This window comes from Giraffa tippelskirchi, chromosome 10, assembly GCF_054371585.1.
Source record: "Giraffa tippelskirchi isolate mGirTip1 chromosome 10, T2T-mGirTip1v1.2.pri, whole genome shotgun sequence".
In the NCBI taxonomy this organism is placed as follows: Eukaryota; Metazoa; Chordata; class Mammalia; order Artiodactyla; family Giraffidae; genus Giraffa; species Giraffa tippelskirchi.
In genome coordinates, this window is record NC_137284.1 from 45,070,806 (window position 1) to 45,092,537 (window position 21,732).

At 44.7% G+C, this 21,732-nt stretch overlaps 1 protein-coding gene across 1 annotated transcript in view; it reads left to right on the plus strand.

Moving 5' to 3' along the window:
• The window catches only part of FAT3 (FAT atypical cadherin 3), a 787,529-nt gene that overhangs the window by 606,321 nt on the left and 159,476 nt on the right, over positions 1–21,732 (plus strand). The window contains exons 7-8 of the mRNA XM_081531110.1: positions 15,492–15,806; positions 18,093–18,303. Coding sequence (XP_081387236.1) covers positions 15,492–15,806; positions 18,093–18,303 — 526 coding nt within the window. The remainder of the gene's footprint in view (positions 1–15,491; positions 15,807–18,092; positions 18,304–21,732) is intronic.

Consider the following 21,732-nt stretch of genomic DNA (forward strand, 5'->3'; position numbering starts at 1 on the left):
GGACTGTGAAGAAAGCTGAGCGCCAAAGAATTGATGCTTTTGAACTGTGCTGTTGGAGAGTCCCTTGGACTGCAAGGAGATCCAACCAGTCCATCCTAAAGGAAATCAGTCCTGAATATTCTTGGAAGGACTGATGCTGAGACTGAAACTCGAATACTTTGGCCACCTGATGCGAAGAACTGACTTGTTGGAAAAGACTGTGATGCTGGGAAAGACTGAAGGCAGGAGGAGAAGGGACAACAGAGGATGAGATGGTTGGATGGCATCACCGACTTGATAGACATGAGTTTGAGTAAACTCCAGGAGTTGGTGATGGACAGGGAGGCCTGGCATGCTGCAGTCCATGGGGTCACAAAGAGTCAGACACAACTGAGTGACTGAACTGACTAATTAACTTATTTATTTCTTTTTGTTTGTGCTAGGTCTTCGCTGCTACAGGGCTTTTTCTAGCTATAGTGGGCAGAGGCTACTCTCCATTGTGCTCACAGGCTTCTCATTGTGGTGGCTTTTCATATTGTGAAGCACAGGCTCTAGGCACACGGGTTTCAGTACCTGCAGCAGGCTCGGTAGTTGTGGCATATGGGCTCAGTCGCTCCATGGCATGTGGAGTCTTCTAGGACCAGGGATTGAACCCATATTTCCCATATTGGCACGCCGATTCTCATCCACTGGACCACTAGGAAAGTCCTCATGAGATTGTTTTAACAGCAAAAGGAACAATTAAAGGAGCATGGAGTATGCCTCTCAGAGTGAGCCCTCTGGGCACAGTAACCTTTGATACCTGATCTTTGTCATCCTTTTGATTATCCTAGCAGCCTAGAATATGGAGCTAAAACCTTCAGTAAGATGAAGCTGAATAGTAAGGAGTGTAAAATTCAGCACTTTGGCCTTCATAAGGAAACCACACACTTATTGCTTCTCTTAAGAAAAAGACTTAAATGGTTTAATTCACTCATGTCTTAGAGCTGTGTGACAGGACTGCCACTTAGCAGGAGTAGAATGATGAGCTGAATAAACAGACTTTAGATTGTCTCTAAGACTACAGCAGTTTGCACAGATCTGAGTAAGTTTGATGTGCTTTTTTGTCCTGTCCATCATATTGTAAGAATGAATCTGATATATGAGAAAATATCCTGACAAAGGCAAGGACTATAATTAATAGAAATTCATTACAAATAGGAGAAGGCAATGGCACCCCACTCCAGTACTCTTGCCTGGAAAATCCCATGGATGGAGGAGCCTGGTAGGCTACAGTCCATGGGGTCGCTAAGAGTCGGACACGACTGAGCGACTTCACTTTCAATTTTCCCTTTCATGCACTGGAGAAGGAAATGGCAACCCACTCCAGTATTCTTGCCTGGAGAATCCCAGGGATGGCAGAGCCTGGTGGGCTGCCGTCTATGGGGTCGCACAGAGTCGGACACGACTGAAGCGACTTAGCAGCAGCAGCATTACAAATAATGAATGACCTGAGAGATGATTATATGGATTTGAATTTTTTCAATCTAGGGTGAGGATTCTCAAACATCCATAAGAATTTTATCAGTGTGGTAGTTTTTTTTTTTTACTTAATTAATTAATTTTAATTGGAGGCTAATTACTTTACAATATTGTAGTAGTTTTTGCCATACATTCACATGAATCAGCCATGGGTGTACATGTGTTCCCCATCCTGAACCCTCCTCCTACCTCCCTCCCCAGCCCATCCCTCTGAGTCATGCCAGTGCACCAGCCCTGAGTACCCTGTCTCATGCATCAAACCTGGACTGGCGATCTGCTTCACATATGATAATATACATGTTTCACTGCTATTCTCTCAGATCATCCCACCCTCGCCTTCTCCCACAGAATCCAAAAGTCTGTTCTTTACATCGGTGTCTCTTTTGCTTCTCTCATATAGGGTCATCTTTACCATCTTTCTAAATTCTATATATATGTGTTAATATACTGTATTGGTGTTTTTCTTTCGGACTTACTACACTCTGTATAATAGCCTCCAGTTTCATCCACCTCATTAGAACTGATTCAAATGCATTCTTTTTAATAGCTGAGTAATATTCTGTTGTGTATATGTACCACAGATTTCTTATCTATTCATCTGCTGATGGATGCTTCCATGTCCTGGCTATTATAAACAGTGCTGCAATGAACATTGGGGTACACGTGTCTCTTTCAATTCTGGTTTCCTCGGTGTGTATGCCCAGCAGTGGGATTGCTGAATCATATGGCAGTTCTATTTCCAGTTTTTTAAGGAATCTCCACACTGTTTTACATAGTAGCTGTACTAGTTTGCATGCCCACCAACAGTGTAAGAGGGTTCCCTTCTCTCCACACCCTCTCCAGCATTTATTGTTTGTAGACTTTTTGATAGAAGACATTCTGACTGGCGTGAGATGGTACCTCATTGTGATTTTGATTTGCATTTCTCTGATAATGAGAGTCACGAAATCAGATTGATTATATTCTTTGCAGCCAAAGATGGAGAAGCTCTATACAGTTAGTAAAAACAAGACAGGGAGTAGACTGTGACTCAGATCATGAACTCCTTGTTGCCAAATTCAGATTTAAATTGAAGAAAGTAGGGAAAACCACTAGACCATTCAGGTATGACCTAAATCAAATCCCTTATGACTATACAGTGGAAGTGAGAAATAGATTTAAGGGACTAGATCTGATAGACAGAGTGCCTGATGAACTATGGTCGGAGGTTCGTGACATTGTACAGGAGACAGGAATCAAGGCCATCCCCAAAAGAAAGAAATGCAAAAAAGCAAAATGGCTGTCTGAGGAGGCCTTACAAATAGCTGTGAAAAGAAGAGAAACAAAAAGCAAAGGAGAAAAGGAAAGATTCCCATTTGAATGCAGAGTTTCAAAGAATAGCAAGGAGAGATAAGAAAGCCTTCCTCAGCAATCAATGCAAAGAAATAGAGGAAAACAACAGAATGGGAAAGACTAGAGATCTCTTCAAGAAAATTAGAGATACTAAGAGAACATTTCATGCAAAAATAGGCTCAATGAAGGACGGAAATGGTATGGACCTAACAGAAGCAGAAGATATTAAGAAGAGGTGGCAACAATACACAGAAGAACTGTACAAAAAAGATCTTCACGACCCAGATAATCACGATGGTGTGATTACTCACCTACAGCCAGACATCCTGGAATGTGAAGTCAAGTGGGCCTTAGAAAGCATCACTATGAACAAAGCTAGTAGTGGAGGTGATGGAATTCCAGTTGAGCTATTTCAAATCCTAAAAGACGATGCTGTGAAAGTGCTGTACTCAATATGCTAGCAAATTTGGAAAACGCAGCAGTGGCCACAGGACTGGAAAAGGTCAGTTTTCATTCCAATCCCAAAGAAAGGCAATGCCAAAGAATGCTCAAACTACCACACAATTGCACTCATCTCACATGCTAGTAAAGTAATGCTCAAAATTCTCCAAGTCAGACTTCAGCAATACATGAACCGTGAAGTTACAGATGTACAAGCTGCTTTTAGAAAAGGCAGAGGAACCAGAGATCAAATTGCCAACATCTGCTGGATCATTGAAAAAGCAAGAGAGTTCCAGGAAGACATATATTTCTGCTTTATTGACTATGCCAAAGCCTTTGAATGTGTGGAGCACAACAAACTGTGGAAAATTCTGAAAGAGATGGGAATACTAGACCACCTGACCTGCCTCTTGAGAAACCTGTATGCGGGTCAGGAAGCAACAGTTAGAACTGGGCATGGAACAACAGACTGGTTCCAAATAGGACAAGGAGTACGTCAAGGCTGTGTATGGCCACCCTGCTTATTTAACTTCTATGCAGAATACATCATGAGAAACCATGGGCTGGATGAAGCACAAGCAGGAATGAAGATTGCCGGGAGAAATATCAATAACCTCAGATATGCAGATGACACCACCCTTACGGCAGAAAGTGAAGAGGAACTAAAAAGCCTCTTGATGAAAGTGAAAGAGGAGTGTGAAAAAGTTGGCTTAAAACTCAACATTCAGAAAACTAAGATCATGGCATCCAGTCCCATCACTTTATGGCTAATGGATGGGGAAACAATGGAAACAGTGTCAGATTTTATTTTGGGGGGCTCCAAAATGACTGCAGATGGTGATTGCAGCCATGAAATTAAAAGACGCTTACTTCTTGGAAGGAAAGTTATAACCAACCTAGATAGCATATTAAAAAGCAGAGACATTACTTTGCCAACAAGGGTCTAGTCAAGGCTATGGTTTTTCCAGTGGTCATGTATGGATGTGAGAGTTGGGCTATAAAGAAAGCCAAAGAATTGATGCTTTGGAACTGTGGTATTGGCAAAGACTCTTGAGAGTCCCTTGGACTGCAAGGAGATCCAACCAGTCCATCCTAAAGGAGATCAGTCCTGGGTGTTCATTGGAAGGACTGATGTTGAAGCTGAAACTCCAATACTTTGGCCACCTGATGCGAAGAGCTCACTCATTGGAAAAGACCTTGATGCTGGGAAGGATTGGGGGCAGGAGGAGAAGGGGGACGACAGAGGATGAGATGGCTGGATGGCATCACCAACTCGATGGACATGAGTTTGGGTAAACTCCTGGATTTGGTGATAGACAGGGAGGTCTGGCGTGCTGCGATTCATGGTCACAAAGAGTTGGGCATGACTGAGCGACTGAACTGAACTGAACTGAACTGATAATGAGAGTATGGTAGTTTTAAAACATGCCCCATTCCCCCCACCATGGGACCTTCCCTGGTAGTGTAGTTGTGAAGAACCTGCCTTGCAATGCAGGGGACATGAATTTGATCCTTGGGCTTGCCAGGTTGCTCAGTGGTAAAGAATCCATCTGCCAATGCAGGAACCACAGGAGATGTGGGTTCAGTCCCTGGGTTGGGAAGATCCCCTGGAGGGGGAAATGACAACTTCCTCCAGTATTCTTGCCACAATAATCCCATGGACAGAGGAGCCGGGTAGGCTACAGTCCGTGAGGTCACAAAGAGTCAGACACGACTGTGGGACTGAGCACAGGAAACTAAGACCCCGCATGCTCTGGACGCCCCCCTCTCTGGAGCCTCTGTCCCGAAGTGAAGATCCCATGTAAGACCTGATGCAGCCAACTAAATGAAATTTTTTTTAAAATGCCCTCCACACATTACTTAAACCTCCCTTATTTAGAGGTGGGATTTATGACCCCTCTGCTTGAATCTGGACTCTGGGACTCCTGCCCAGCAGAACATGGATCAAGTGACGCTATGCCAGTTTCTGGGTTCCGGCCTGAAGAAACTGGTGCCTGCCACTTCCTGTCCCCAGGCCTCTTGCCTACAGGGCCCAGCCCCACGCTGAGAGAAAGCACAGGCCACACCAAATGGCCCCTTGCAGATACTGGGCCTGCTGACCTCAGCCCCAGCTGAGGTCCCAGCCAGTGACTGCCATCAACCAACAGATGCTACCAGTGACCAAAGCCAAGTAACTGATGACTTCAGCTGCATGAGAGACTCCAAGGAAGAAGTGCTCCATTCAAGCTCTAGAAGGAGGAGAGTTAATAAAAGAATTCTGGTTATCTTAAGCCACCTAGTTTGGGGTTACTCAGCAGTAGATAACTGGCACAATGTGGAAGAGGAATTTGAGTCTTTCTGTATAGTTACAAAGAGCAAAACAAAGGTACTCTGTAGAAAGCTATAGTCTTTCTAGGCTAAGAATAGATGGATAGATCCAGGTTCAATAAGAAGAAGAACTTTGGGAAGACTGGACATATCAAGCAGCACATGAACGGCATCATAAGGCATTAGTTCTTATTGAAAATATCTGAATAAGGCCCGATGACCAGAGGTAGGAACACCAAGAAGGATTTGCGGCAAGGGGAAGGGGTGAATTTGATAGGAATCCATGCTTGTTGGTTGGTTGATTTCCCAATTTGCCTAAAAAAAAAGTTTTGTACCTAGAAGGCACTGGATAAATATTTTGTTAATTAATTTAATAAGTATTTCAGTTCAGTTCAGTTGCTCAGTCGTGTCCGACTCTTTGCGACCACATGAACCACATCACGCCACGGGCCTCCCTGTCCAGCACCAATTCCTGGAGTCTACCCAAACCCATGTCCACTGAGTTGGTGATGCCATCCAAAGATCTCATCCTCTGTTGTCCCCTTCTCCTCCTGCCCTCAATCTTTCCCAGCATCAGGGTCTTTTCCAATGAGACAGCTCTTCACATCAGGTGACCAAAGCGTTGGAATTTCAGCTTCAATATCAGTCCTTCCAATGAACACCCAGGAATGATCTCCTTTAGGATGGACTGGTTGGATCTCCTTGCAGTCCGAGGGACTCTCAAAAGTCTTCTCCAACACCACATTTCCAAAGCATCAATTCTTTGGCGCTCAGCTTTCTTTACAGTCCAACTCTCACATCCATACATGACTACTGGAAAAATCATAGCCTTGACTAGACGGACCTTTGTTGGCAAAGTAATGTCTCTGCTTTTTAATATGCAGTCTAGGTTGATCATAACTTTCCTTCCAAGGAGTAAGCGTCTTTTAATTTCATGGCTGCAATCACCATCTGCAGTGATTTTGGAGCCCCAAAAATAAAATCTGACACTGTTTCCACTGTTTCCCCAACTATTTGCCATTAAGTGATGGAACCGGAAGCCATGATCTTAATTTTCTGAATGTTGAGCTTTAAGCCAACTTTTTCACTCTCCTCTTTGACTTTCATCAAGAGGCTCTTTAGTTCTTCACTTTCTGCCGTAAGGGTGGTGTCATCTGCATATCTGAGGTTATTGATATTTCTCCCGGCAATCTTGATTCCAGCTTGTGCTTCTTCCAGCCCAGCGTTCCTCATGATGTACTCTGCATAGAAGTTAAATAAGCAGGGTGACAATATACAGCCTTGATATACTCCTTTTCCTATTTGGAACAAGTCTGTTGTTCCATGTCCAGTTCTAACTGTTGCTTCCTGACCCGCATACAGGTTTCTCAAGAGGCAGGTCAGGTGGTCTGGTATTCCCATCTCCTTCAGAATTTTCCACAGTGTATTGTGATCCACACAGTCAAAGGCTTTGGCATAGTCAATAAAGCAGAAATAGATGTTTTTCTGAAAGTTTCTTGCTTTTTCGATGATCGAATGGATGTTGGCAATTTGATCTCTGGTGCCTCTGCCTTTTCTAAAACCAGCTTGAACATCTGGAAGTTCACGGTTCACGTATTTCTGAAGCCTGGCTTAGAGAATTTTGAGCATTACTTTACTAGCGTGTGAGATGAGTACAATTGTGCAGTAGTTTGAGCATTCTTTGGCATTGCCTTTCTTTGGGATTGGAATGAAAACTGACCTTTTCCAGTCCTGTGGCCACTGCTGAGTTTTCCAAATTTGCTAGCATATTGAGTACAGCACTTTCAGAGCGTCATCTTTTAGGATTTGAAATAGCTCAACTGGAATTCCATCACCTCCACTAACTTTGTTTGTAGTGATGCTTCCTAAGGCCCACTTGACTTCACATTCCAGGATATCTGGCTCTAGGTGAGTGTGAGTGATCACAGCATCGTGAATATCTGGGTTGTGAAAATCTTTTTTGTACAGTTCTTCTGTGTATTGTTGCCACCTCTTCTTAATATCTTCTGCTTCTGTTAGGTCCCTACCATTTCTGTCCTTTATTGTGCCCATCTTTGCATGAAATCTTCCCTTGGTTTCTCTAATTTTCTTGAACAGATCTGTAGTCTTTCCCATTCTATTGTTTTCCTTTATTTCTTTGCATTGATCATTGAGGAAGGCTTTCTTATCTCTCCTTGCTATTCTTTGGAACTCTGCATTCATATGGGAATATCTTTCGTTTTCTCCTTTGCTTTTTTCTTCTCTTCTTTCCACAGCTATTTGTATGGCCTCCTCAGACACACATTTTGCTTTTTAGCATTTCTTTTTCTTGAGGATGGTGTTGATTCCTGTCTCCTGTACAATGTCACGAACCTCCGTCCATAGTTCATCAGGCACTCTATCAGATCTAGTCTCTTAAATCTTTTTCTCACTTCCACTATATAGTCATAAGGGATTTGATTTAGGTCATACCTGAATGGTCTAGTGGTTTTTCCCACTTCCTTCAATTTAAGTCTGAATTAGCCAATAAGGAGTTCATGATCTGAGCCACAGCCAGCTCCTGGTCTTTTTTTCTGACTGTATACAGCTTCTCTATCTTTGGCTGCAAAGAATATAATTAATCTGGTTTCGGTGTTGACCATCTGGTGATGTCCATGTGTAGAGTCTTCTCTTGTGTTGCTGGAAGAGGGTGTTTGCTATGACCAGTGCGTCCTCTTGGCAGAACTCTGTTAGCCTTTGCCTTGCTTCATTCTGTACTCCAAGGCCAAATTTGCTTGTTACTCCATGTGTTTCTTGACTCCCTTCTTTTGCATTCCAGTCCCCTATAATGAAAAGGACATCTTTTGGAAGTGTTAGTTCTAGAAGGGTCTTGTAGGTCTTTATCAAACCATTCTACTTCAGCTTCTTCAGCGTTACTGGTCGGGGCATAGACTTGAATTACTGTGATATTGAATGGTTTGCCTTGGAAATGAACAGAGTTCATTCTGTCGTTTTTGAGATTGCATCCAAGTACTGCATTTTGGACTCTTTTGTTGACTATGATGGCTATTCCATTTCTTTTAAGGGATTCTTGCCCACAGTAGTAGATATAATGGTCATCTGAGTTAAATTCACCCATTCCAATCCATCTTAGTTCGCTGATTCCTAGAATGTCAGTGTTCACTCTTGTCATCTCCTGTTTGACCACTTCCAATTTGCCTTGACTCATGGACCTAACATTCCAGGTTCCTATGCAATATTACTCTTTACAGCATCAGACCTTGCTTCTATCACCAGTCACATCCACAACTGGGTGTTGTTTTTGCTTTGGCTCCATCCCTTCATTCTTTCTGGAGTAATTTCTCCACTCATCTCCAATAGCATATTGGGCACCTACCGACCTGGGGAGTTCGTCTTTCAGTGTCCTATCTTTTTGCCTTTTCATACCATTCATGGGGTTCTCAAGGCAAGAATACTGAAGTGGTTTGCCATTCCCTTCTCCAGTGGACCACATTCTGTCAGACCTCTCCACCATGACCTGTCCGCCTTAGGTGGCCCCACGTGGCATGGCTTAGTTTCATTGAGTTAGACAAGGCTGTGGTCCATGTGATCAGATTGGCTAGTTGTCTGTGATTGTGGTTTCAGTCTGTCTGCCCTCTGAAGCCCTCTCTCAGCGCCTACCATCTTACCTGGGTTTCTCTTACCTTGGACGTGGGGTATCTCTTCATGGCTGCTCCAGCAAAGAGCAGCCGCTATGCCTATTACATCCTCCATTGTAGATGTATCTATGAACAAAAGAAAGATTAAAATTCATGCATTGTGGAGTTCATAATATTTTTTTTTAAAGAATATTCATTTATTATTTATTTGGCTGCACCTGGTCTTAATTGCAAAATGTGGGACCTAGTGTCCCGACCAGGGATGGAACCCAGGCCTTTTTCATTGGGAGCACAGAGCCTTAGCTACTGGACCACCAGGGAGGTTCCTGGAGCTTATATTCTTACAGAGCCAGACATGTAATAAACAAGCTTACATGTGAAGTGTATATAATATATCAGATGAAAATAAAGTGTCAAAGGCTTTGTGTAAAGTGGAGCAGGAGAGATACATAGTCTCTGAAGAAAGGTTTACAATTTTAAATATAGGGGAATTCCCTAGCAGTTCAGTGGTTAGTGGCCTGGAAGTAATCATTTTTGATAAATCAAGGGCTGAAAAGAATGACAGAATTAAACTCTTCATCTTAGAAATGTTGAATATATTCTCATACACTCTTATAACCCCTGGGACAAGACAGCAGACAAGATACAACGTCTCAGCTCTCAGGCAGCTTACATACTTATTTGCTGCTACATGGAGAGATGAAACAAAAGTCAATACATCATGCGATTTAAATGGTTGAGAAGCATGGCCTTCTGGGACTCTCCTGCGGTCCAGTGGCTAAGACTCTGTGCTCCCAAGGCATGGGCCTGGGTGTGACCCCTGGTCACGTGCCGTAACTAAGAGTTCACGTGCCACAGTGAAGACCCAGATCTGCGTGCCACGACTAAGACCCAGCGTGGCCAAATACATAAATAAAAACATTCTTTAGAAAGAGAGGAGGACAAGTATGGACAAGTATGGCCTTCCCTGGGCTGCCGTAACTCCAGAATCCTTGGTGTTCGCCCACTTTTAGTCCTATGAAGCGCTGGCATCTTCCATGGAGAGATGTAACAATAGACTCCTCTGTGTCATGTTGCCATCACCATGTGCTGGGCCGTGCTGCCTGCCTTCTGTCTCTGCTGGGTCGTCACAGATCACAAGGGGAGCATCGAAAATTGAAACAAGCAGTGCTGTCCTTCAGTGGTACTATGTTATTTCTGGTTCCTTGTTAGCTGTCAATAATGAAAGAAATTAAACTTTCAGGATGGTGATTGATTGCTGAACCACTGATTACTGATCGATTGTGAGAGTAGAAAATCTGGGTTAGGGTGGCAGAGCGAGCAGACACGTGGATAGTTTCTAAACAACGGCTAATTCCTTACATGTCATTTATGAAAACTGATGCAGAGGAGGAGGTGATGAGGATTTATCTCAGTCGGGCTCAGCCTCCAGGGTTGCTCCTTCCTCCATGTAGGCTAATTCCATGTGATGGACTGAGGTCTAAGGCAGCGTGAAGTGTGAAGTTTGAGGATCTGATGGAATTGTCAGTGATTGCTTCCCTGGTGGCTCAGACGGTAAAAGTGTCTGCCTCCAATGTGGGAGACCCGGATTCGATCCCTGGGTTGGGAAGATCCCCTGGAGAAGAAAATGACAGCCCACTCCAGTACTCTTGCCTGGAAAATTCCATGGATGGAGGAGCCTCATAGGCTACAGTCCATGGGGCCGCAAAGAGTCGGACATGACTGACCGACTTCACTTTCACTTTCAGTACTCCAGATACCAATGTGGCTGGAGACATGAGTGGGTCTAGAGAAATGATAACGGACATTAAGACTTTGAGGTTATAGGGGATGTAGTTTGATTCAACAAACATTTATTAGCTGTATACTAGGTCCCAGGAAAGAGACGAAGAAGAAAAGATTCTTGCCTTCAAGTAGCTCACACTGTTCTGAGGGAGCCCACACACAAAAAGATCACTGGAGTAAATTGTAGACAAGTGTCCACAGCGATCAGCACAGTTTTGGAAGTAGCTAGAAATTGTTATAAGTAATCTTGGGCTTAGCAGCAATGTAAGCAATGTAATGAACCCCAGTGTATGGTTAAAACTGTGTCTACCTGCGACTTCCCTGGTGGTGCAGTGGTTGACTCCACACTTTCAATGCAGGGGACCGACGTTTGATCCCTGGTCAGGGAACTTAGATCCCACAAGCCATATGGTGCCAGCCAAAACAAAACAAAATTAAAAAAACAAATTCTGTCTCCCTCTACCTGACCCCATTCAGAGAATCATAGAGCACTTGGGAGATCTTATGTTACCAGTCTCTTCATTTCCTACAGATAAAGAAGCAGACCCCTTAACTGTCTGAATGTTTCCTCCATTCTCTATCATAGGGCAGAGTTGGGAGTGGGTCACTTCTTAATTTCATGTAACAACATTTATTTGGCACTTAGAGCTGTACAGGGTGTCAGAACACAACAATGAATGAGACAGTCCCTGACCTCAGCTTGCTCACCATCTGGAAGGATTGAGCACAGACCAACAAGGCAACAGACACTTAAAACTGCAAGATGATAATTAATGTCCTGGGATGGAACACCCAGTGGAGTGGGAACATGGTGAGGGCATGTAGAGCTGTCTGCAGGGGACAGGAATGGCTTTGCAGAAAAAACAGTGCTTGAATTGAAGCTTCTAGAATGATTCAAATGTATTCTCAAGAGAAAGGCTTCCATGGAAGCCACCAGATATGCAGAGAAATGGAGATGTAAGAGCACAGCCTACTCAGCACCACCCCAGGCTCACTGTGCAGCTGAGCGTGGAGGGTGGAGAGGAGCAGGTAGAGCGCAGTGATAATCACGCAGGCCAGATCCTCAGCTTCAAGGGTACCTGAAAAATGCTAGGCAGGTCAGTGATGTGATCAGATGGAAGGAAGAAATTATTTCTTTTGAGGAAGAAATAACGCTTTACAACAAAGGTGAAGGCTGAAGGCAGGGAGACCAGAACGCCACTGAGGGTCTCCAAGCAAGATGCAGATGAGGCCTGTCCCAGAAGAGACAGGTGTGAATGGTACACATGAGAAATGCCTCCTGGCCTCCACGTTTGCTTGCATGTGAATAGTTAGACAGAGTAGGGACCCTGCGTGGACGCCCAGGGTCCTGGTGCAGACTGGTGTGTGAGTGGGTGAGGGGTGGGAGCTGTCATTCATTGAGACAATGCAAAAGGGAGAAGGAGAAGATTTGAGGATAATGATTTTTTTCAGGAAGGGGCTTTGAGGGTGTTGGAGTGCATGTGTGAGGTCCAGAGAGTAGATTTCTAGTAAATAGTTGAACGTGTTGGTTTGCAGACAGGAGACGAGGTTTGAGCGTGAGTGTGTATTGGGGAATGATCCGCATAGAGGTGATGGTTAAAGCAGGGGATGAGGAAATGGCGGCATTATGGGCGGAGAGGCCGCTTAGGCAGGCCTCCTTTAATGATCCACAAAGGTCTTATGAGGTGATACTGCTTTGCCTAAAGAGATTGTCCAAATAGGACCTGCTGCTGCTAAGTCACTTCAGTCGTGTCCGACTCTGTGCGACCCCATAGACGGCAGCCCACCAGGCTCCGCCGTCCCTGGGATTCTCCAGGCAAGAATACTGGAGTGGGTTGCCATTTCCTTCTCCAGTGCATGAAAGGGAAAATTGAAAGTGAAGTCGCTCAGTCGTGTCCCACTCTTAGCGACCCCATGGACTGTAGCCTACCAGACTCCTCCGTCCATGGGATTTTCCAGGCAAGAGTACTGGAGTGGGGTGCCATTGCCTTCTCCGAGGACCTGAGTTAGAGTCTAATTTATTAAATAAATACCCAAGGAGCATGTCCTGTGTGACTTGACACAGGCAAAAGGGCAGTGAACAAAACAGGCAAAATCTGTTTTTGCCCTTATGCAACTTATCAGCTTGGTGGAGAATCATGTGCTTAATTAATTTCCATGACAATAAGTGTTGCAAAAGAAGAGTATAAGGTATTTCAAGAGTATGTAATTCAGGAGGGAGAGAGAGTAGCCGGGGTGGGGGGTGGGGTGTGGGGAGGGCTGGCACTTGATCCATGTAGTCGGGGGGCATCCTTGAAGAAACGGCATTTCAGCTAGATCCAAAGGATGAGTTGGCAAGGTTAGTGAAGGGAGGGGCAGAGGACAGCATAGGCAAATACCCTGAGATGGAAGCGAGTATGCTGGAAGACATGAAGGATGCCCGTGTGACTGGGGGAGCATGGGGGCTGGTACCCGGGGAGAGGTGGCGATGCAGGTGAGCCCAGAGGCTGTTCATGAGCCTGTGCAGCTGCTGCCCTCCCCCGCCTGTAAGCAGACACCTTGAGGACTTGGGTTTGTAAACCCAGGCAGACTCCAAAAGGAGGCACCTTTATAGCAGCAGGATCCTCAGGTGAGTGGCCCCAGGAGGGCCTGTCTGTTCCTTGGCAGACTCCTGGCCCTGAAGTAGCCCCAGAGCTCCACTTGGAGCCCTCTGCAGGGCACGTGTTGACAAGCAATGAGGAGGTGATTCTGGGCACAGAGAAGACAGTGGGAGTTATCTGGATTTGGAAAGGGGCCGTTCAAGCAGAAAAGAGAGGTGGAGGTGTTGAGCGCCAAGAAATCAATGCGTTTTGGTCAACACAGCTCACCTGGGAGTGTAACAATTTAGTTCAGCAGCAGCAGTAGAATGTACCTCTTCAGAACTCATCATGTCCAGGAATTAACTCTAGTCAAAATCCAGCCTTGGCACATAGTCACCCTAACAGTGTGTCTTTTGTGAAACTTAACAAGCCAGTTGGGACAATAACCTTAGAAGGAAACTTGATTGATTTTTCAAAGAAAACAAGAACTCCTATGAAAATTTACCTGAAGTCTATTAAAGCCATCCTCTCAAGCAGCTTGTAAGAGAAACTAGACTAGATTGGGGTCCCATTTTGCAAAAAGCCATTCATTTGTTTTCCCACGCTTCGGGCCTCTTTTCTCCTCATTTATCCCATCAGGTTGCTTCATTAAGTGAGAAACTGGATGATGAGGGGCTGTAACTCACAGTTGTTTTTCTTCTGTTGATGCCAAGTGCATCTTTACATTCCTTCCAGCCTCCAATTATGTATTTTGAAATAATAAACTATCTTATAGTTAGTCTTAAAGTTAGTTCAATCAAGATAGTGACTGAAAGATTGAATAGAGGTTCCTCCAGGTTTTGTGGTTAAACAGAATAGCAAGTTTTGCCAAAAGTTCAGTACCTGAGTTCAGACTTAGTAGTAATGGAACCTCAAGCCTCTGTTTTCTCATCTGTAAAATGGGAATAAATAAATGTGCTCCACTCACTGAGGAAAGATAGAAGAGTGCTTTATATGTCAACATCCACATGTTAAGTATTAATAAGATAATAATCATCACTGTGACCAAGAAGATTATTCACCCTAAGACTCAAAGTTTACATCTGTGGTGCAGATTCTTTATCTACAAGTTCCTCTTCTCTGTCCTCTCTCCATTTCCACAGATGTGCTATTCTTGTTCTAGATAAGAATAACATCTCAGAGCTATGGAAAACGGTGGTCATTCACTTCTACTTCCCAGAGAGGAAAAAAATATTTTGTGACTGTTAAAAACGTACTTTAACTGTCAAAGGTACTTACAAACAGCCATCAAAATTTATAATCAGAATTTTCCTTTTGTTCAGTGACAATGTGAAAAAATCACAAATTTTACATGAAGATGGAAAAGAAAGAAAAGAGCATGAGTACTGTGAAAGAATTTGGATGGTGATGGCGTTGCCCAAGGATTAGACGAAATGCCCCCGGGTTAACACAGAATAGTGGCTATTGTGGTTTCAGTGTCTGTTAAGAAGGGCATTGGAATAGGAAATAGCAAACCACTCCAATATTCTTGCCTGGAAAGTTCCATGGACGGAAGAGTCCGGTGGGCTACAGTTAATGGGGTCGCAAAAAGTTGGATGCCACTGAGCGAATTTCAGCAGAGAGGGACATATTTTAGGTCTGCTGCATCTCAGTAACCTGGTACCTTTTGTAAAGTCAACTGTATTTCTTCTCCCTCTCCTCTCCACACCAAAACAAGAGCCTCCTTCCTTCCTACCTTTTCACTAGTGATTTCCATTACCAGATTGAGGGTCTTCCCTGCTCTTATGCATGAACAATGAAGAGTTATGCGTTTGACATGAAATACAAGAAAAAGAGAAGCTGAGATGCCCTCCTGGCCAGAACAGACCTTTCAGGGGGTAGCAGGGGGAGGAGCGGTGAGAAAAGTTTTTCTCTTTTCTGATTGTAAAACACTTTCTCTTTCAAAACTCAGGTGACCGTGACAGATGGTGGCTTCTCCCCAAAACAGTCGACCGTCTGGGTGGTGGTTCAGGTTCTGGATGAAAATGACAACAAGCCCCAGTTCCCAGAGAAGGTCTACCAGATCAAGCTGCCAGAGCGCGATCGGAAGAAGCGGGGAGAGCCCATCTACAGGGCTTTTGCGTTTGATAGAGATGAGGGCCCCAACGCTGAGATCTCCTACAGCATCGTGGATGGGAATGATGATGGGAGGTTCTTCATTGATCCTAAAACCGGCATGGTCTCTTCCAGAAAGCAGTTTACAGCAGGGAGTTATGACATTCTCACGGTGAGATTTTTCTGAACCTCAATAACATTAATGAGGGGGAGGAAGTTATTTTCTTATTCATATATATGTTTTAAGCAAAAACAAAAAAATCTCTGGACCAAAAAGTGCATCCATATAACAATGGAAGGCTACTTTCTGTTGCAGTGACATTCTTAAATAATGAGGCCATTTTCTCCATTTCCAGTACACAGCCTGCTCCATCATTTACTCAGTTACACTTCCTATAGCCCCAGATCATTTCAAGGTACTGCGCATAGATGTAAACTGAAGGGAACAGCAGAATAACATAACCTGCCTGCCTCTCAACATGTCTTGAAGACATCCCAATGAAAACAACTCTTGTAATGTTGACAAAGTGATAGAACATGAATTTAACTGTATAAATTGAGGGATATGAATCATAGCGAGGCTTATTCTGGAAAGAGTGAAAAATCTTAAGTAAAAAATGACATTTTTCATTGTTAGAAAATCAAAAATAAAAACAAATATGAGCACCATCTCAAAGATTTAATCTATTAATACCATGCCTAAGGCACCAGCCTGCTCCCCCAGCCCCAACCACTTTAGACACGTAGCACCTATGCCTAAAGGGAGACTGGTCAGCCTCACCGGTGATGGGCACTTTCCAGGGTCCCAACAGCTGTCAAGAGTTATCACCATCTGCCATCTTTCTCTCAGTCTTCAGTTGTTTCCACTGTGTACGGTCAGTCCTTTGTTATTTTAAAGGACGGTCTGAGTCCATTTATTTTTTTGTGCCTATGGACTGGACTTGGGCTCCATTCCCTTCTCAGTAGTGTATTCAGAAGGGTGAACAGAGAAAAGAAACTAACTTAAAAAACCAGTCCTGTTTCTACCATCGACAGCTCTGATGTAACAGGTGCAGCTGCCGTTGTCTGAGACTTGTCAGTGGAAATCTTTGAGGACCGGGTGGATTGCAGTGGATACTGTTGGTACCCTGCCCAGATCCCCTTTATCAGGCTGGTGCAGCCATCCCCCAACTGCTGTGAGTGTTGACTGCTAAGGGCTCAAAGCTGATTCCTTCTTCAGAGACTCATCCTTGGCTACACTTCTCAGCCAAGATGATCTATACTCCTACAGCCCAGCAGCCCACAGCCAATTCCTAACTGACACCAGATATAAAAGCCCAACCTCCTTGCCTCCAGGTGGATCCAACTCAGTAGTACAGTGAATGATTCAGAGGTCCCTTTGGGATCAGGCTGAGGTTAGACTTCAACCGAGACCACATCCTTGCTTAGCATCCTCCTCTGTCTGTCCTGCTCTCTTCACTCCCTTTCTCATGGGAACACTTCCTCTTGAAATCATTTGTACTCACATCCCCGTCTCAGACTCTGCTCCTGGGAAACCCAACCTAAGACGTCTGTCTTCAAGGGCCCTTCCTCTCACAGAAACTGGGGCAAAGTGATCATGCATGAACACAGCACTAGGGAGCTATGAGTTGTCACTGTTTTTAAAGGCTATAACTATTAGCAATGCATCTGGAAATGGTATTATTAATGTAACAGTTTGCAATCCTTTTTTATTTTGGGTTTTAAATTTTCTGTCACTGATGGTTTGCTTGTTACATTTAATTGCAACCCCACCCCACACACACGCATTTAAGTCCACGACAGCATGGCAGTTAACCCTGCATATCTGGGCAAAGGAAACATGATTTTCTCAGCCCTTATATCAGACCATAGAGAAGAGTCATTAACACCCCCTTCCTCACTCCACTGCCTTGAGGGGCTCACGTTTCCACCAAGAGAGATCTCCTTCACTCCTTCAGAGTTGGCTTAACCAAAGGGCCTCTGAGATGAGTTTTGCAAGGTTGATGCCTTTTCCCTGCCTCCTCCCATCTCCCTCTTGGAATCCCATGTGACAATTCTATGTGTCTACGTGACAATGACAATGAATTTGTTCCCTTTTCAACACTACCACCACAGCTATAAGAAATCAAATTAGCTCTTCTTATTCTTGTAGCTGTCATTCATGTCCATACAACACTAACATTTGCAAGTGCACCATTTGTTTTTCAAGTTTTCCACATCTGCAAGGTTGGCAGTGATTCAAAACACCTTCTGGAAAATGTGCTCTGGGACCCCATGTGCCCGAGTTACTTCCCAGAGTCCCTGAGCCCATTCTCCTCAGATTGCTCCCCGCGTCTTCCCCTTGCCAACCCTGCCGTGAGGATGGACTCTGAGCCCCACAGCTTATGAGGGACAGATGCAGGCTTCCATCAGGACCCAGGCTCTGAAGCAGCTCTCTGTCCTCTCCGTGTGTGAGCAGATCAAGGCTGTGGACAACGGGCGCCCTCAGAAGTCCTCCACAGCCCGCCTCCACATTGAATGGATTAAGAAACCGCCTCCTTCGCCTGTACCACTGACCTTCGATGAGCCATTTTACAACTTCACAGTCATGGAGAATGACAAAGTCACCGAGATTGTCGGGGTGGTGTCTGTGCAGCCAGCTAACACCCTTCTGTGGTTTGACATCGTCGGTAAGTTTGAGTCCCCCAGGGCAGTATTGGCCAACATAATCACTGACTGTTCAGAGCAACTAGCAAAAAAGAAAAGACAATAACAACAAAAACACTTAAAGATTAGTGCTAAGATGAAAAGATGTATAGTGCTGGAATGCAAAAGAGCCAGTAAGATGAATAATCAACCTGTGCTTTCGTTCCGAGTTCTGTAGCTAAGCTGAACCGAAAGTGCTCTCTGGCTGGAGTTTCCATAGTACGTTATTTACTGCAATCCTAATGTCTTTCCGTGTGTCATTTAAATTCTATTGTCACACTTGGCTAATCTCATTTCTAAATGTATTGATGGTACTAGACTTGCTGTCCTTCATTTCTCTCTTTTTCTTCACCTTTTTTCTGCATTCTGTTCTTTTTTTTTTTTCTGCTCCCGACTGCCCTGCTTCAAGGTGGCAAGCATGCTCGAGAGATGTTCTATATTCTACAGACAGCTTGTGGGCAGAACTGTTCAACAGAAGGTACCCTTAGTGCAAACACGTTTGCTAAAATACAGCTATCCAATCTGCCTTTTACGGGTTTTTTTTTCTTTTTAAGCAAATTAAATTACATCTTTCATAACTGCCTGTGACAGGCTGAAGTGCAGCCCACAGATTTCATACATGCCTCTAACAGCGATTGCATTACTCATATCCAATGACTCCTTTGTTTGAGGTTCGATGGGGTTTGGATTTGGGGTGGAGGGGAGGTTGTTCTGATTTCTTTAGAGAAACTTTTTTCTCTGCTTTTGAGGTATGTGGGCTTTTTGTTGTTTTGATCTTTTCATGGGTTAGTTTACCTGGGCCTTTTCCAATTGAAAAGTAAATTCAAATAGATCCCAGCCCCTCAGTTTTGCAGGAGTGCCATTTGTAGACCCAAAAGCCCCACCAGGAGAGTCCCAGGCTGCTGTCCACAATAGGAAGGACAGGAAACAGAGCTTAGATATATAGCCAGAGAGAGCTTCCTGCGAGAGCCAAATACAAAAAGCAGATGGACGCAGGCAGGATAGACCTTAAAAGCCAACCCTTGAATTCCTTGAAAGAAAGCAAGCAAGCACACCAGGCTGCAAAAAGAGAGGGCAAAACTGTCCCTTCCCCACCCGGCAAGGAGAGGCGGCGGAGAGGAAATAAGTGCTGAGGACCAGGAATCCAAGCAAACGGAAGAGTACGCGCCAGCCCTGGATCTGACGCTGGGTCAAGCTGAAGCTGGCTTCCCACGGTCCTCCGTGGGAGGTGGTGAATCCGGAGAGCTGGTCTGGGGGAATCATCTCCTTCACGTGTCACTGCTTGGATGGGATGGGCAGGAACCTGCCTCTCTTCCCAGGAATGACTGGGTCTGGGGAAAGCATTTAGAACGTTCCACATCTTTTGTAATGAAGCACAGAAAAAGAATGAATACCCCATGGCCCCTAAATGAACTTCCCCCAAAGAAAAGGCTTGTTTTCTACCTATTTCATTTTCTAGAATGCTGGTAGACTGACTTTCTTTCTCTTAATGGGCGTTGATCACACCATCCCTATACATGACCATCGTCATTCCCAGCTTTCCACTCCTTCTTCATTTCCACTTAATGCCTTTGAAATGGCACCCCTTCTGACCCATGAAAGATCTCTCTGCTCCTCCATCTTCTCAGTCATTTTCTCACAACCCAGGCACCGCCTGGCTGTCTGTGCCACATCACCTTTGGTAATTCCTTCACCCCGCCCCCCCAGTCAGGGTCACAGAAGATGCATCTCAGTTTCAGCATGTCTCCAGTGCAATCGTGACTTCTTTTCGGTAATTCGAGGGAGAGTGCAGTGGAAAGCTAAAGGCTGAGGCTCCTGCTGCACTGTCCTGAGCCATGGGAGGACTTGCCCTCTGCCATCAATGATCAGTTCATCTCCATCCTTCTCTGACACTCCAGTTTGCAAGCACCTCTACAGCCTGACAGCACTGCTTCTCTCCCTTTCATGAGGCGTGCATACAACCTCTTGACATACGGCACATCTCACCCACCCCAGGATGTCCTTGCGCGTACTCCTCTTCAGAAATCTCACAAGCACACCTTTCTCTGATGCTCAGTCTGACCGGCCACCGGACCCCATTTATCCAAGTCGTTTTTGCAACTCCTTAGCATGCCTGCATGTGTGTGTATGATTGTGTATAGGAAAGCATGCCTAATGATGCTGCATGTAACCTGGCTTGCATGAATTCCATTCAGCTGTATTAGTGCTGGTGTACATGTTCATGGTGTTTATCCTGGCTTCAATCTTAATCCTTAAGGTCAAGGTCTTTGTGTCCTCACCTCTTCCTCCTGCCATTGCTTTTGTTGATCTCCACCCAGGGTGAGTGGAATAACGATGCCAGCTGATGGAGATGCCCCAGGCAGCCCATGTGTTAACCCCAGTGATGCCTCCTGAGATGCGTCCAGAGTCACTCTGACCTTCCACTGTATTCTCAGCCTCAGCAACCACAGCACCTTTGACCAAATAAGAACGGGTCCAAGAAGAGACAAGCAGTTGACAAACCAGAGTCCTCCCAGGAAGGAGTCCCTTTAGGCTGCTCCAAATAATATCTAGGAATCATGATCAAAAACATGGCTTCCATTTTCATGTTTATCCATCTTTGTTCCTAAATTTGTGCTCCTTTTATAGAATCTTTCCAGTTTTAGTTCTCAGATGCTTCTCTTAATGGGCTTCCCAGGTAGCTCAGTGGTTAAGAATCTGCCTGCCAATGCAGGAGACTTGGGAGACACAGGTTTGATCCCTGGGTCGGGAAGATCCCTGGAGTAGGAAATGGCAACCCACTGCAGTATTGTTGTCTGAAGAATTCCATAGACAGAGGAGCCTGGCAGGCTACAGTCCATGGGGTCGCAAAGAGTCACACATGACTGAGCACGCATGCATATACTTCTCTTAATATAGACCTACTAGGTTGTCCCTCTAGTCTAGATGCTTCCATCACAGATTTCACTGTATATCTGGCAACATCCAGTCAAGCTTCTCCTGAAAATTAAATTTACTGGGCCAGATGCCCAAACAGAACTTGATTTTATTTCCATCCCTGCATCCAGCCAGCCTCTTGAAATGTCAACTCTTTAAGTCATGCAGAAAGTACGAACTTTTCTCCAGGTGCTGGCTGCGTTCAAAATAGATATGGTCCCTCTTCCACCAAATCCCCCCTTTGAAAATTTTTTCTGGTCTCAGAGAGCCATATTTTTTCCAACCTGCTGACAACATCTTTTCCTCTGCTCTAAAAACCTATTGTTTCCTTTATCATATTCAGATGTTTCATTCTTTCAAGATTTCTTACTTATTAATCCTTGGCCCCCAATACTCTCCCCTGTCTCTTTCCTTCTTCCTTACCCAAGTAGCTTTCCTGGCCAAGCTAACATCAAGGGGGAATAAGGGAAAGGGCTTCTCAATGCCTAAGCAAAGCT